Source organism: Branchiostoma floridae, chromosome 18 (genome assembly GCF_000003815.2).
Source record: "Branchiostoma floridae strain S238N-H82 chromosome 18, Bfl_VNyyK, whole genome shotgun sequence".
In the NCBI taxonomy this organism is placed as follows: domain Eukaryota; kingdom Metazoa; phylum Chordata; class Leptocardii; order Amphioxiformes; family Branchiostomatidae; genus Branchiostoma; species Branchiostoma floridae.
In genome coordinates, this window is record NC_049996.1 from 12,281,683 (window position 1) to 12,294,561 (window position 12,879).

At 40.2% G+C, this 12,879-nt stretch overlaps 2 protein-coding genes across 2 annotated transcripts in view; one reads left to right on the top strand and one right to left on the bottom strand.

Moving 5' to 3' along the window:
- The first annotated feature begins 6,682 nt into the window (after nt 1–6,682).
- On the top strand, nt 6,683–10,276 carry LOC118405703. Its single transcript, XM_035805329.1, has 2 exons — nt 6,683–9,537; nt 9,826–10,276. The coding sequence occupies exons 1-2, from the start codon at nt 7,112–7,114 to the stop codon at nt 10,142–10,144; spliced, it is 2,745 nt and encodes a 914-aa protein (XP_035661222.1). The 5' UTR covers nt 6,683–7,111; the 3' UTR covers nt 10,145–10,276.
- A 2,363-nt stretch (nt 10,277–12,639) lies between these two features.
- Nucleotides 12,640–12,879, bottom strand: part of LOC118405704 (NEDD8-conjugating enzyme UBE2F-like) — a gene marked incomplete in the record, with an annotated part of 5,347 nt that continues 5,107 nt past the window's right edge. Inside the window, 1 exon segment of the mRNA XM_035805330.1 lies at nt 12,640–12,879.

The window sequence follows — 12,879 nt, forward strand, 5'->3', positions numbered from 1 at the left end:
TACGTCTCCTGCAAAGTTCAACTGTCTTGGTACACAAAATGTTGTTTTGGATCCATGTCGGTGGTTGGTTGGTTCTGTGACGGCCTGCTTGAAAATCCTATTGCATCAAAATCGTGCGACGATCGCACGACCTAATATAAAACTTAAGTTCACTTTACGACGCGCTCTCATTTGTCGTAGGACGTTGTACGATTGTGATGTCGTAGAATCATCTATCAGGCTGTGCTAAAACTAACCACCGATTCGGATCTAGCTAGTCCGTAACAAGACAACTCAATTTTATATGACTCATACAGGACAATCACAAGAATATCAATGCCCTCAGTTTGCAACCGTACGACGATCGTGCGACGAATATGACCGGGCCCTTGGTTAAGTTGTAACAGAAGAAAAGAATATGGACAAAATATTCCCAAATCAAATGAACTCAGGGGACCGATAAGACATGGACTATGTAGACAGGTGGTCACTATACTGGCAGGACTCTTAATGCTTATGTCAATGAGGAAATTGTCTTTAGAACAACCAAAAAGTGCATGTTCAGATTGTAAGGTGGTCGTTACATAGAGGTGGTCAATTGTACAGGCTACATGCCCAATAGAACGCATCTATTGTAGCAATCAGAAAACCGGTTACTTAAATATGCAAATAGTGATTATGTCAAAGGCCAACCACTGAACTTGTTGTAGCTATTAAAAACACGACTGAAGTCCACGACCTTCGTAACTATACAAACAATCCACACGTGCGTTCTGATTATGTTACTCAAATGGCTCTGTAACCCTAGCTTGAGTACCATCCTCCGTGTGGTCATCTTGAAATCAACTCAATTGCTCATAAAAATCTGAACAACAAATTGAGATATCTCAATCTCAAGAGGATATATTCTTGTACCTTTGTGCCAAATTTCAACTCAGTTATGAGCCTGTTATAAAAGCAGTGGCATTTTTGAACCGGCCTCGTAGATCAGAACACAGAACATGACCAATTGTGCGATCCACTGTCAACACTTTATATTTCCACCAAAAACGATTTGTGTGGAGAGCTTCATTCTGTACTTGTTTTACTTGCTAATAGAAATACGAATACACCCTCGCATCATGTCTGTTATGTTTACAATATAATTGTAGCGATCAGAACAGAGGCGTTAGTTAAGCTGCAGAAGACTCGGCGCCATATCTTAGATAATGTCTATTTTTAGGCCCTGAAAGAAGTATTGTACGGACTCAATTATCATCATCATAAATCATCAATTAATCTAACTAAAGAAATCTGATTAATTTACATGTGTACCGGGTAACATGTTTATAACAGTTGAAAACTATAGGTACTAGGGTACGATGTACCGGTTCAAAACCATTTTTCTTGTTGGACAGTTTCAGAAAAACTGGACCTGAAAAAATCAGCGGACCGGGTGTTGGACCGATTCGAAAATGAACAGATTATATCGGCAGGCGTACTTCACTGCTTGTTTTAGGGCTTAGGCCATGTTGATTTGATTATATGGATGACATCCGCGCTCGCACCAATTTTCGGCCGTTTCCAAAAAAAAAAAAAAGTTTTCGACCACACAATAAATTGTACAAAGCAGCTGTAAAATAAGCACAAATATTCCGTAGATTGAAAAAAAAGTATCAGCAAACAGATAACCAATGCCATAGCTATATAGAATGCCAAAATAAATCTTAAGTCAAAGAATAAGATTGTGAAAGGAAAGAAAGAAAAAAATCTATTGTTGGTAGGGGGAGGTACCAGTACAGAAAATTCAGGTCCAGACGATCATTTCCAGGTCCGGACCTGAACCTGGACCTGATTGTCTGTGGAAACTTGAGAACTGGCAATACTCAAAACAATGGTAATTGGTCAATTTTGCTACAAAGGAATCTGTTTGGTGGATTATTGGACTCCCACTGGCATTTTAAAATCCCATCTCCGTGTAATAAAGGCTAACTGTCTCTGTACCTTTGACAGTAGAAACTTCAAGTTGGTACAATTGACTATAAACTCTACTTGACTTCGCTCTTGTTGTCTTTTTGGCCCGCGGTAAGACCCCAAATGCCAGCCGAATGCCAGCAGACACAGTGTGTCCATTTTGAAGTTGGCTAAACCTGTTCCTCTGATTTTTTAAGGTCTGTTTTTTCGGATTCGTCCAAGAAAAAAAAAATGTTTTGCACCCGTATGATGTACTTGTCCCTACACCTAACTGTTTGTATACCATACTATGTGTGTTTAGTCCTATGTTCAACCTTCCTGGCCATTTCATACTGAAGGCAACATTTTTTGGGGGGGAGCCAAACTTTTCTTTTATTCGCTCGCTCGCATCAGTTTTGGAGTTCCCAGAGGATGTCATCCATATAATCAAATCAACATGGCCTTACAGTCCAAGAAAAAACACGAGCGAAGTAGAGGAGAGTTGATATTGGTACGTTTTATAATAGGTACGTTTTCTAATCTCACACCTGCTTATCCACGTATTCACAATGGCACTCTGAAATACAGACAATTAAGTCTGGCCACTGTGTTTGTGTGAAGGATATTGGAAATCACAAAATTCCCGCTGAAAATGAAGCTGTTTAATCTTTGCACTATGCATATTGTGTGTGTATGAGTCGGGTCCAGTTATTTTTTCATTTGTGTGTGGGATATATGAGGCCACAGCAAGTAAATTTTATGTATGACATCCTTTGGAGGTTGCAATAATAATAATAAGTTAGGGCGAAAACTACTGTCACTTCTAAAACTACAGTGTCATGGCTAGCTCCCTAGTGTCCCTTCTACAAGTACAACCATTAGGTTACAACACAAATTTGGCCGTTTTGGTACTATCTGATCATGTTGACCATCTCCGACGAAGAAATAGTCTTGTTTTTTCTGAAATCAGGCGAAAATTAATGAGCGCGTTGGGATGTTATTCATAAAATTTACTTGATGTGGCCTAAGCTAGCGCTGCCTGATTACACTAAAGGTTTTGGGGTATCGCAGCTAACCAGTAATGGTCATGATAGTAAAAAGTAACAACACAAAACTACACATAAAACCATTTAGATTTAAGAAAGGTTCACAATTACAATACGTACCGAACCGGTATTTTGTTTTTAATGTTGAGCCTGTGGGATCTGTCATGAATTATTACTGCAAAGTGCCGTCTAATTTCACAAACCACTTTGTGTGCGGCTGCTAAGATTTGCTAAGATTGCCAATGATTTCTGCCACCACATTAGTGACATAGCACACCGTAGGGCTGACGTCTGTAGCGTTGCCATGGCTACAGACCGAGAGTGTTGAGAGGAGTGCGGCACGTCGGGAAGAACAGACCAGAAACAGGAAAGTGCAGAGACGACAACTTTTGTTTTCATGTCCCGAGGAACGTAAGATGCAGCGATGAGAACAAACAACCGCCGCCGCCTGATCCACCGGTAAGTCTTTCCATGACACGACGAGAATTTTAGTTTCACCTTAAGTAAACTACTTAAATAAAGTAAACTTTCTACTGTATAATTGGTAAAATTTGTCATTGCGAATACAAATCAAGTACATTACGATTCAATTGAAGGTCAATACGGATACAAAAAAAGTACAAACTAAAATTTTGTATCCATGTTATTTCCAGAGACTGTTGGCCGTTTTCGGGGCTGTTCCTGTTGAGACGCAGCACCCCTGCCGCACAAGGCCGTGGCCCGGACGGGAGGGGCGACCTCCGTAACCGGTAAGAACCCTCCGATACTCTAATAGACCGTTGTTTGCCAGATTTTAGCGGGCCTACAGTATTATCCGCCTATCCACCTCTGTCCACCCTATAAGTTAGACCGTACGGTGTATATATATAGACAGAGATGGTAGGCGGCTCATAGGGCTGGACGGCAGGTCCGCTGAAGTCTGACAGCTACAGGCAAACTGTAAAAAGGAAAATGTTCGCTGCTAGTTTATTTCGCTGTATGGGAGAAATCTGTAATGCAGGTTTTTTTTCTACTGTAATTGTAAAGGCGAAATTTTCGCGTTGAAGGGGTCGCCGTGAAAACCTTAAATGTAATAGCAAAATGCTGTTAGCAGACTTTATAGAAGCCAAATAACGTAAACAGACACCATCAAATCTTTCTTTATTTTCAAACACAATTATTTTGTTTTATGAAAAACGTGCCACAGCATTTCGTTGAAGACCTGAAAGAAATCAACGTGCCACAAGTGGGATTTCTCGCGGTTAAAAGCGGACAGGTTGAAATGAAATTTAAATATGTTTCGTCTTCGTCTTCTACCATATTCAACATACAGTATTTACAGTCCTTTCGCACTCAGGTAACTTCTTATATCGCCCCTTTTCTATTTAAAGGGGTGGGAACTAACTATAATTTTGCTAATTGCACATCGTAGATCAAATTCATCTAGTTCTTGGTATTTTTTCCATAGTATCTGCTACATTTTGTATCTTACATGCCTTGTAAAACATTAACTTTACCGGTATCAATACTCAAATTATGACAGGTTTGAATATACATGTCAGAAAGTCTAGACTTTAACCTTGTACTTACAGATTTAGTGTCGCCAAATGATTTACATCAATATAATTTATAACGGAGTTAATGGAGACATGTTCCTAACAAATACGTACTACGTATGCTTGAAGAGTGAGACAGTCTTTTTTTTTCAGACCTAAAATCGCTGTTTTGCGTATTTCACAGAGCCTGTGCAAGATTTTCATACTGGTCAGCTAGTCTTTGTTTGTTTTGGGTTAAGAAGGCCGGTCTGATGAAATTATCGTTCTTCATTAAGCTTGAATTTGAGTACCACGCTGTCTCGATTCTATACGAATGACGTCCGCGTGTGCATTATCTTTCGTAGGTTTTCGAAAACGAGAATCATGCGCCATAAGTTTGATACTTTCACAGAGCAAAGTTGAAAACGAAGCATTAAAAAAGGTTACCTCACTTAGGGGTAAGTTACGAACGACATTTTTTGTGTTGTTGTGTAAAAAAACAGATTTAATTGTCAAAGAATGCTGCGCAAGTTGACTTAGGCTCCACATGGGGGATAAAACGATAATTACAAAATGATATTAGCTGGTTTTATGCAAGGTTACGGTTGCACTCTAACACTACTCTTCAAGCAGAGGTTGAGTCGCGTAGATATAGTAGTAGTCGGAAAAATTACACAGCCGCTCCTCTTAAGTCTGCTTGGAGAGTACTCTAACACGTCAATCAGTACGTTCTTTACTGAATCAATGTGCTTATGAGGTGTTACATATTAAAGCCTCTGTATGTGGGTTATCAGGACTCCACATTTATGATACCATTTTGTACACAATTTGTTTCATAATCAACGTTGACTTTTTTTTGCATCGTACGATTTGGTCATACCATACGCTTTCCCATATATACCACACTACATGTATTTGGTTGTGTTTGAATGTGCGTTCTCACTAATGATCACTAATAGCTCAAGAGCCTATTGATGCATTTTTTGTTGTTTTTGTTTTCCTTTCTCCTAATCCACCCCATAGTAGAATATAGTTCTTTTAATACTAACAGAGGTGCTGGAAGTACATTCATAATATAGATTACCTTTACTGCTCCTGGAGATTTTACAATTGTCATTTTCCCGATTTTTCCAGACTACTTTGAACCCAGGTGTTCAGTGCTATTGACACCTGCCTTACTTTGTCTTCATAAATTGGTCATTAGGCAGTTTTTACAATCGCCAAAGTAAACCGTTCCTGACGTTAGGGGTATCAATGAATGTCTTCTTTGATTAGCTTGGTGCAACAAGACTGATTTTGTGGGAGGAATGCACAATTTGTGCCAAAATTCCCTTTCCGACTTCTGTTCTGTCAGATCTTTTTGTTGGGAGGGGGCGGGGCTTACATGACATAGTCAGCCTTGTCTATGGGACCTTAGCATAGTATGAAAAATAAACTGTATGGAATATAATGAACCAGAAGTCAAGTTTCCTAACGTGTTAAGACAGCAAAGTATTGCCATCCTCACCAAAACCAGTTCTTCAGCAATGCCAATGTCAACTAGATATTACATTATGTAAAAGCCGGTCGGTAATATTAATAATCTCTTGTATCGTGCAATGTTTCTGTAGACATTCCGCTGAACAAAAAAAGCCAACCTTTTGAATTTGAAAGATTGACTTAGCAGTTTTATCCACTTCCCGGAATTCTATCTACCTCCCCGAGGTGGATCGCGAGGGATTCGAATCGATGAAATCCAAGTGATTTGGGAGCGTTCATACTGCTAAGTTTTATTTGGATCGGGTAGTTTTATTCGGATAACATGTTTTATTCGAATCGTTTTTCTGAGTGTGAATGGGGTCTTAGAGTCAATTCCACATTACCAAGGGGTGTTTCTTGCCTTTTGTTCTAACATTTTGGAATTCTTTGTAAAATATGAACGTGATACGTGACAAACTATTTAGAACTATCTATAACATCTGTTTGACGTTCTAGATATTTTTCTATTGTATTCATACGTGAGAAACATTTCAAACATCAAATACATTATAAAATTAAGTTTCTAACGGTTCAAACATAGATTCATTATTTGTTGTAACATGTTTAAATATTGATATATTTTTAGCATGTATAATACTGTTCAACACAACCATCGCAGTTTCAAAATCTAGGCATTTGTCATTTTTGCCTATTTTTGCACGCACTTGCATCTTGCATCTGTGGGGAGTCCTGGTGACATCATCTTAAGAATAAACACGGTGTGGGTAACAATCCAAGATGAGTTTTTCTAGTTCCATGTTGATCCCATAGTGCTCAGAGGCTGCGATCAATTGTAGATTTTGTTTCATTTGTGATGCTTATAAAAGTAATGTTAGACCTTTGAATAACATGAATAACACAGTTTACTGTCCATAAGCTTGGAAATTCTAATACAATAATACTTCATTACAAGTTCATGTAACAAAATGCAGATTTCCATCAAGTACATGATCTTTTTGTTGCATTTTATACAATTACAAGGTGAAAAATAATGAGTTTTATTTTATTTTTCAGGAGAGCCAGCCGGCTGGTTGCCCGCCCTCCCCGACTATAGGGGATAACAACCCTGCAGCAGACAGCGGCACAGGCCGTTTAGACAGAACTTAGCTGTTATATAGTTTCATGTCTAGCATGTTAAATGTAGTACAGCAGGTGGTAGTTGTTTTCACTATCCTTGTGAGTTGTGTAAGTTTAGAACTGACATGTTTTCCTGGGTGCAAGAACACAGAATCCTGGTCATTCTGTTTTCCCATTAGTATACAAGATTATGGGCCCCATTTTCAGAGAGGCACTTGTATACAATGCCCCACACAGCTACAGAAACAGCCAGTACTAAAGAATTCCTCCCAGCCAACCTCAACATGCCTCCCTAACAAGGACCGTGTAGCCATTCGGGGGTTCTCATTTGGGATACTGTCAGTTCAGAAACTACGACCACCAGTCCCACAGCTGTCGGAGATAAATGACCTTGCTCTTGTTCAATGTGGAATCACAAATTTGGAACAGGGTATTTTAGCTAAGTTTCCTGGATTACAGTCTTTATACATTAACTTCAACAACCTGACCCACATTAAGAAAAACTGGTTTGATGATGTTAGTCCAAAAACGCGATTCTATTCCATATCATTGTCACACAACCACATTAGTAATATAGATTCTAAATGCTTCCAAAATCTCACTTTCCTGCGCACTTTACTACTGGACAGCAACTCTTTGCAAAGTATCCACCCATCTTGGTTTCATAATCTGAAATGGTTAGGTCATCTTTCTTTGAAATCAAATTCTATTGCAATCATCCCTCCACAGGCATTTAAGTCACTATCACGGCTGGGACGCCTGGACTTGAGCAGGAATGCGTTGACATGTTTGTCAAGGGAAACTTTAGAGGGGCTGCACAGACTACGCAAACTGTCACTGGGTGGGAATAGGTTGTTTGCTCTCGCTGATTCTGTCCATTTGGTAATGAACTGGCGACTGGAATATCGTCATTTAAAGCATGACGGCCAACATGTTGCAGTAAGGGTTAACAAATCGCTTTTCTGTATCACTGAAATTCCCCAACTGAGGCAATTTTATCATGTCCAGATGCAACATGACAACCGCACACAGGCAGCTCGGCCAAGTGTGGAACCACTCAGTCAATGCACTGCTATAGATTCGGGGCTTACAGGAACAGGCCAAAGGAAGTACAGCCTGCCACTGATCATCATATCAGTCAACAAAGAATCTGACAAAAATGCTAAAAACATCACCCACTTGTGCAAACATGCTTGGGAATATGTCTCCCTTGTAAAGGTAGCGTTGCGGGGAGACATTACTCTGCAGATTGTTCCCATGGGTATAGACAGGTCCTGCAATCCTCAAATTGTTGCAATAGTTCTATCAGATACTGATTCTGATAGACACAGTAATAATGTCAGTGCCTTTGGTCATGAAGAAATGATGAATGTAACATGTTTGGTCAACACTTGGGAGGAGACCTACCAACACGTCTTCACCACGCCCTTGTCCAGCACTCCTGATGGTACCGTGTGTGCAGAAAAGACCCAGGCCACAAGGGCCGTGTCCAGCACTCCCGATGACACCGTGTGTCCGAGAGAGGTTGTGATAATGACCACAAGAGAGCCTGAGATCAAGACAACAAAGTTGACCCTGAATCAGACAAACCCCAGTACAAATGGAACTGTGAAGGAGAAATCCCCACGTGTAGCGATCATCACAATGGTAGTTGTAGTAGGGGTAGTACTGGTAGCGCTGTTTGTGATGTATGTTGTCAGAAGGCGTTCACGGGGCGACCAAGCCGCACAGGCTGCCGGCCACCTGGCAGGAGTCCATGGCACTGCACCCAGTAGGACTACACATCAGTCTTCATCTTCAGGTGATGATCCACAGTACAGTGTAATTCCTGACGAGTACTACAACCAGCAAAACACTGGGACTACTAATGATTATAGTCAGATTCCTGACGAGTACTACAACTACTACAACACAAGACCAGGGGCACAGCATCCTTACTGGGAGATCCCTGACGAGTACTACAACTACTACAACACAAGACCAGGGGCACAACATCCTTACTGGGAGATACCAGATGAGTACTACAACTACTACAACACAAGACCAGGGGCACAGCATCCTTACTGGGAGATACCAGATGAGTACCACAACCGCTACAGCACATACCCTCCAACACGTCGGGTGCCTCAAGACAACAAGGACTACTCTGTAAGACTTAACACCACTACAGCTGAGGTGGCCCTTCCTTCATCAACCAGGCTGGGTGGTAAACATCCATCCTACGATACAGCCCCTCAAGTCTGGAGAGACCCACAGAATTACCAGATACCCGCACGTGGACGTGATACAAACATCAGAGCACAAGGAATGCCTGTAGCAGGCAATAGTATTGGCCCCCGGTATATGGGTTTGATTGACAACAGGAGACGCCTATCATACCCTCTGACACTTCGTGTGCCTCAAGACAACAAGGACTACTCTTCAAGAATTAACTCCACTGCAGCTGAGGTGGCCCTTCCTTCATCAACCAGGTTGGGCGGTAAACATCCATCCTACGATACAGCCCCTCAAGTCTGGAGAGATCCACAGAATTACCAGATACCCGCACGTGGCCGTCAGACTAACATCAGAGCACACAGAATGCCTCTAAAAGGCAACAGTCTCCATCGATACATGGGTTTGTTTGGTAACTACAAATACAAGAAGAGACGCCTATCATACCCTCTGACACTTCGTGTGCCTGAAGAGCATGAGAACTACTCTGCAGGCTTTAATGCCACTAGCACTGCAGCTGAGGTGGTCCTTCCTTCATCAACCAGGCTGGGTGGTAAACATCCATCCTACGATACAGCCCCTCAAGTCTGGAGAGACCCACAGAATTACCAGATACCCGCACGTTGCCGTCAGACTAACATCAGAGCACAAGGAATGCCAGTATCAGGCAGTAGTAGTGACCCCCGGTATATGGGCTTGATTGGTAACTATAGCAAAACAATGAGAGCTGCAAAGTTTAGAATGCAGGCAATGCCTCTCTACAACCCCCTTGCCCATCACAGTAGACACCAGCGTAGCACAAAGTACCAGGCTTCAATCAAAGCTGAACCCACAGAGAACAAAAATCACCCTAACTTGTCATGATAAACAGACTATCATCATTTCTCAAGGTCACAAGAGTGATGACAAAGTTCACAGGTCCAAAACTCTAAGTTTGAATGTATCAGAGTCAAACAAGGCAAGTCATCATAGCCAGAACGTATAGGTATGATCACAGGTCATACCTTCCAGATAAACCCTGGTTTAACCTTCTCCCTACTGCCTAACCCCATAAACAATACAAATTTGTACCAAACGGCTACCTTAGCAGGCTAAAGGTTACCTTCCCATATACTACCGCATGTTGAGGAAACAAATGGAAATGTTTAAATTCTGGCACTTCTGTTGTGCGACTACTACCAAGGATTTTTGGTCACAGAGAGCGAGTTTTAACCCTAAAGGTTCAAGTGATTCTCATTCAAATTTACCCTGTCTTTTACTGAATTTACTCTGTCTTATCTGTACAATCAACAATGCCTCTCAGACAAAAAGTTTGGCTTGCAACTGCTGCGTTCAAAATGGTAATAAATTTGCTGAGAAATGAAAATGACATTGTTTATCCTGCACCCAGGAAATATGGATGGATGTAGAATTGGTCTCTAACAATGATTGTGAAAACAAAATAGACATTGTTAATCTTGTACCTAGGAAATATGGAAGGATGTGGATTGGTCTCTTGCTGAAGACATTTTTGTCTAATGACGTTAAGCGTAGGAGAGAGTGCAATTTTAATAATTGCTGGAAGAGCATCCAAGAATTGTAGTTTCATAAAGTAAAAATGTGTGGCTTAAATGAATGTCAACAATGATATGTACTGTGTTGAACTTCACTGCATTCTTTATGCAATTGCACTTCAAAAATGGCCTGTGATACATATAGAAATATATAATTATACAGGGAGAGAAATTATATTTTGCCTGGTCAAAATCATCCTCACAAAATGAAAATTACAAAATGTTCTCAACCCTAGGGCGTTGCTACTTAAATTATTCCCATATCTTCTGGACAACCAATGTATAATATGCAAAAAAAAATCCCACTCTTTTTTAGTATGACAAGGCTGAAAATGTTTTGGGCTGGCCTTAGATCATCACAAAATAAGAATGACAAAATATCTCTGTTCCTGGGGTGTTGCCAAAAAATGAAATCAGGAATACCTTCTATACAAGGGTCTGATTCATTTACAATTAAATGTATTATTTGACCGACATTTCACACTCTTAAGAGTGAAAACCTTCGCTCATCTATTATCATTGATAGTGTTCCTCCTGACTATACCAATTCCGATTGGCAAAATACGAAAAATTAACCAAAAACAGAGAATGATCAAGCCTTCAAGGCTTGGATTCTCAAGGCCATTCAACTGTGTACTACTGTGATTCTAAGGTGACGTGTGGCTAATAAAGTGCAAATATAGAAATCATGCTGATGTTCTCATTGTTTTTCCACAGTAGCTGTAGATGCAGGTGCAAAGTAAAGTGTTCAGCACTCATTTAGATAATAAGAGCGGAGTTTAAATCAGTTGAATAAATAGAAAAATGTTATATTATTTCAATAGGATGAAAAACAGACTCTGAGTCTGCACTATCAGGCAAGGAACAGAGACCATAGACTAGGCACACACTCAGGCTTTCAGACCTATTCTTCTGTTCAGGCACTTGCTTCTTCACACAGAGACAAACACCATACCCAACAAGCCTGATAACAAGGCTAAATGTTTCATGCCAATTACAGTTAGGCACAAACATGTTTGAAACTGTTTTTCTACATGTGTACGGATGTGATTGGACTGTTTTTAATTGTTGTGGGACTGTAATGATCCACAAAGACTAGTTATGACTAGCCTCCATAGCAGGCTTTCTGGGGCCTTTTTTGGCTCATAATACACTTTTGCTGGCCATTTCTATTTGTACTCGGTCGCTGATTGCTGGCCTTTTCTGATTGCCGGCCTCCGAAAGCCTGCACAGAAACGCTGCTACAAAGTGATATTAAAAATATCTGGATATTTTGCTTAGCGACACAACGGATATAGGTTACCTCGCGGATAAAGGTGAACTAACGCTATATGTGGTATGGATTTCTATTGACATAATATACTGCTATGTGATTACATTATCATAAGACATGCATAGATAAATACTGGAAAAGAATCAATGATGAGAGACACTCACAAACAGCATTAAACTTAAAATCTTTACCATAACATTTGGTGCCCATCCTATTCTAGATCCAGTTCGCTTCTCCAATCAGTTCCCTTGCCAAATAGTCTGGTACCTGTTAGTAGAGAAACGACTGCCAGTTAAATATCTGCAAGAGCTCTGGTTGGCTTCGTATTACATGGTCATTGTACTGCTATGGTAATAGGGTTTGAACAACCATTCGATTCTGTGCAATTGACAGTGTGCAGTAATCCATTGTGCAATTAACTGGCTTCTACTGCATTTTTTGTTTTACATGGGAAAAAAATATCGAAGTATTTAACTTTATTGTATATCTGTTTACCACCCACAGTACTAGTGAAGACAATAAATATAACAGAATTTGATAGTCATATTTATTTATTTTTTGAGGGTTTTGGAACCCACAGAAAGTATAAAGTAAAATTCATCAGAATATGAAACAAGGAGTTCCTTGTAGTATTTTTTTTAGTTCACACAAAACAATTACATTCAGCATCATATGATTATCATGCAATGTCTGTGTTCAATGGGGATTGTCCATTAACTTAGTTGACACAAACACCCCATCATATATATAATACTATATATTGAGACCTCCCT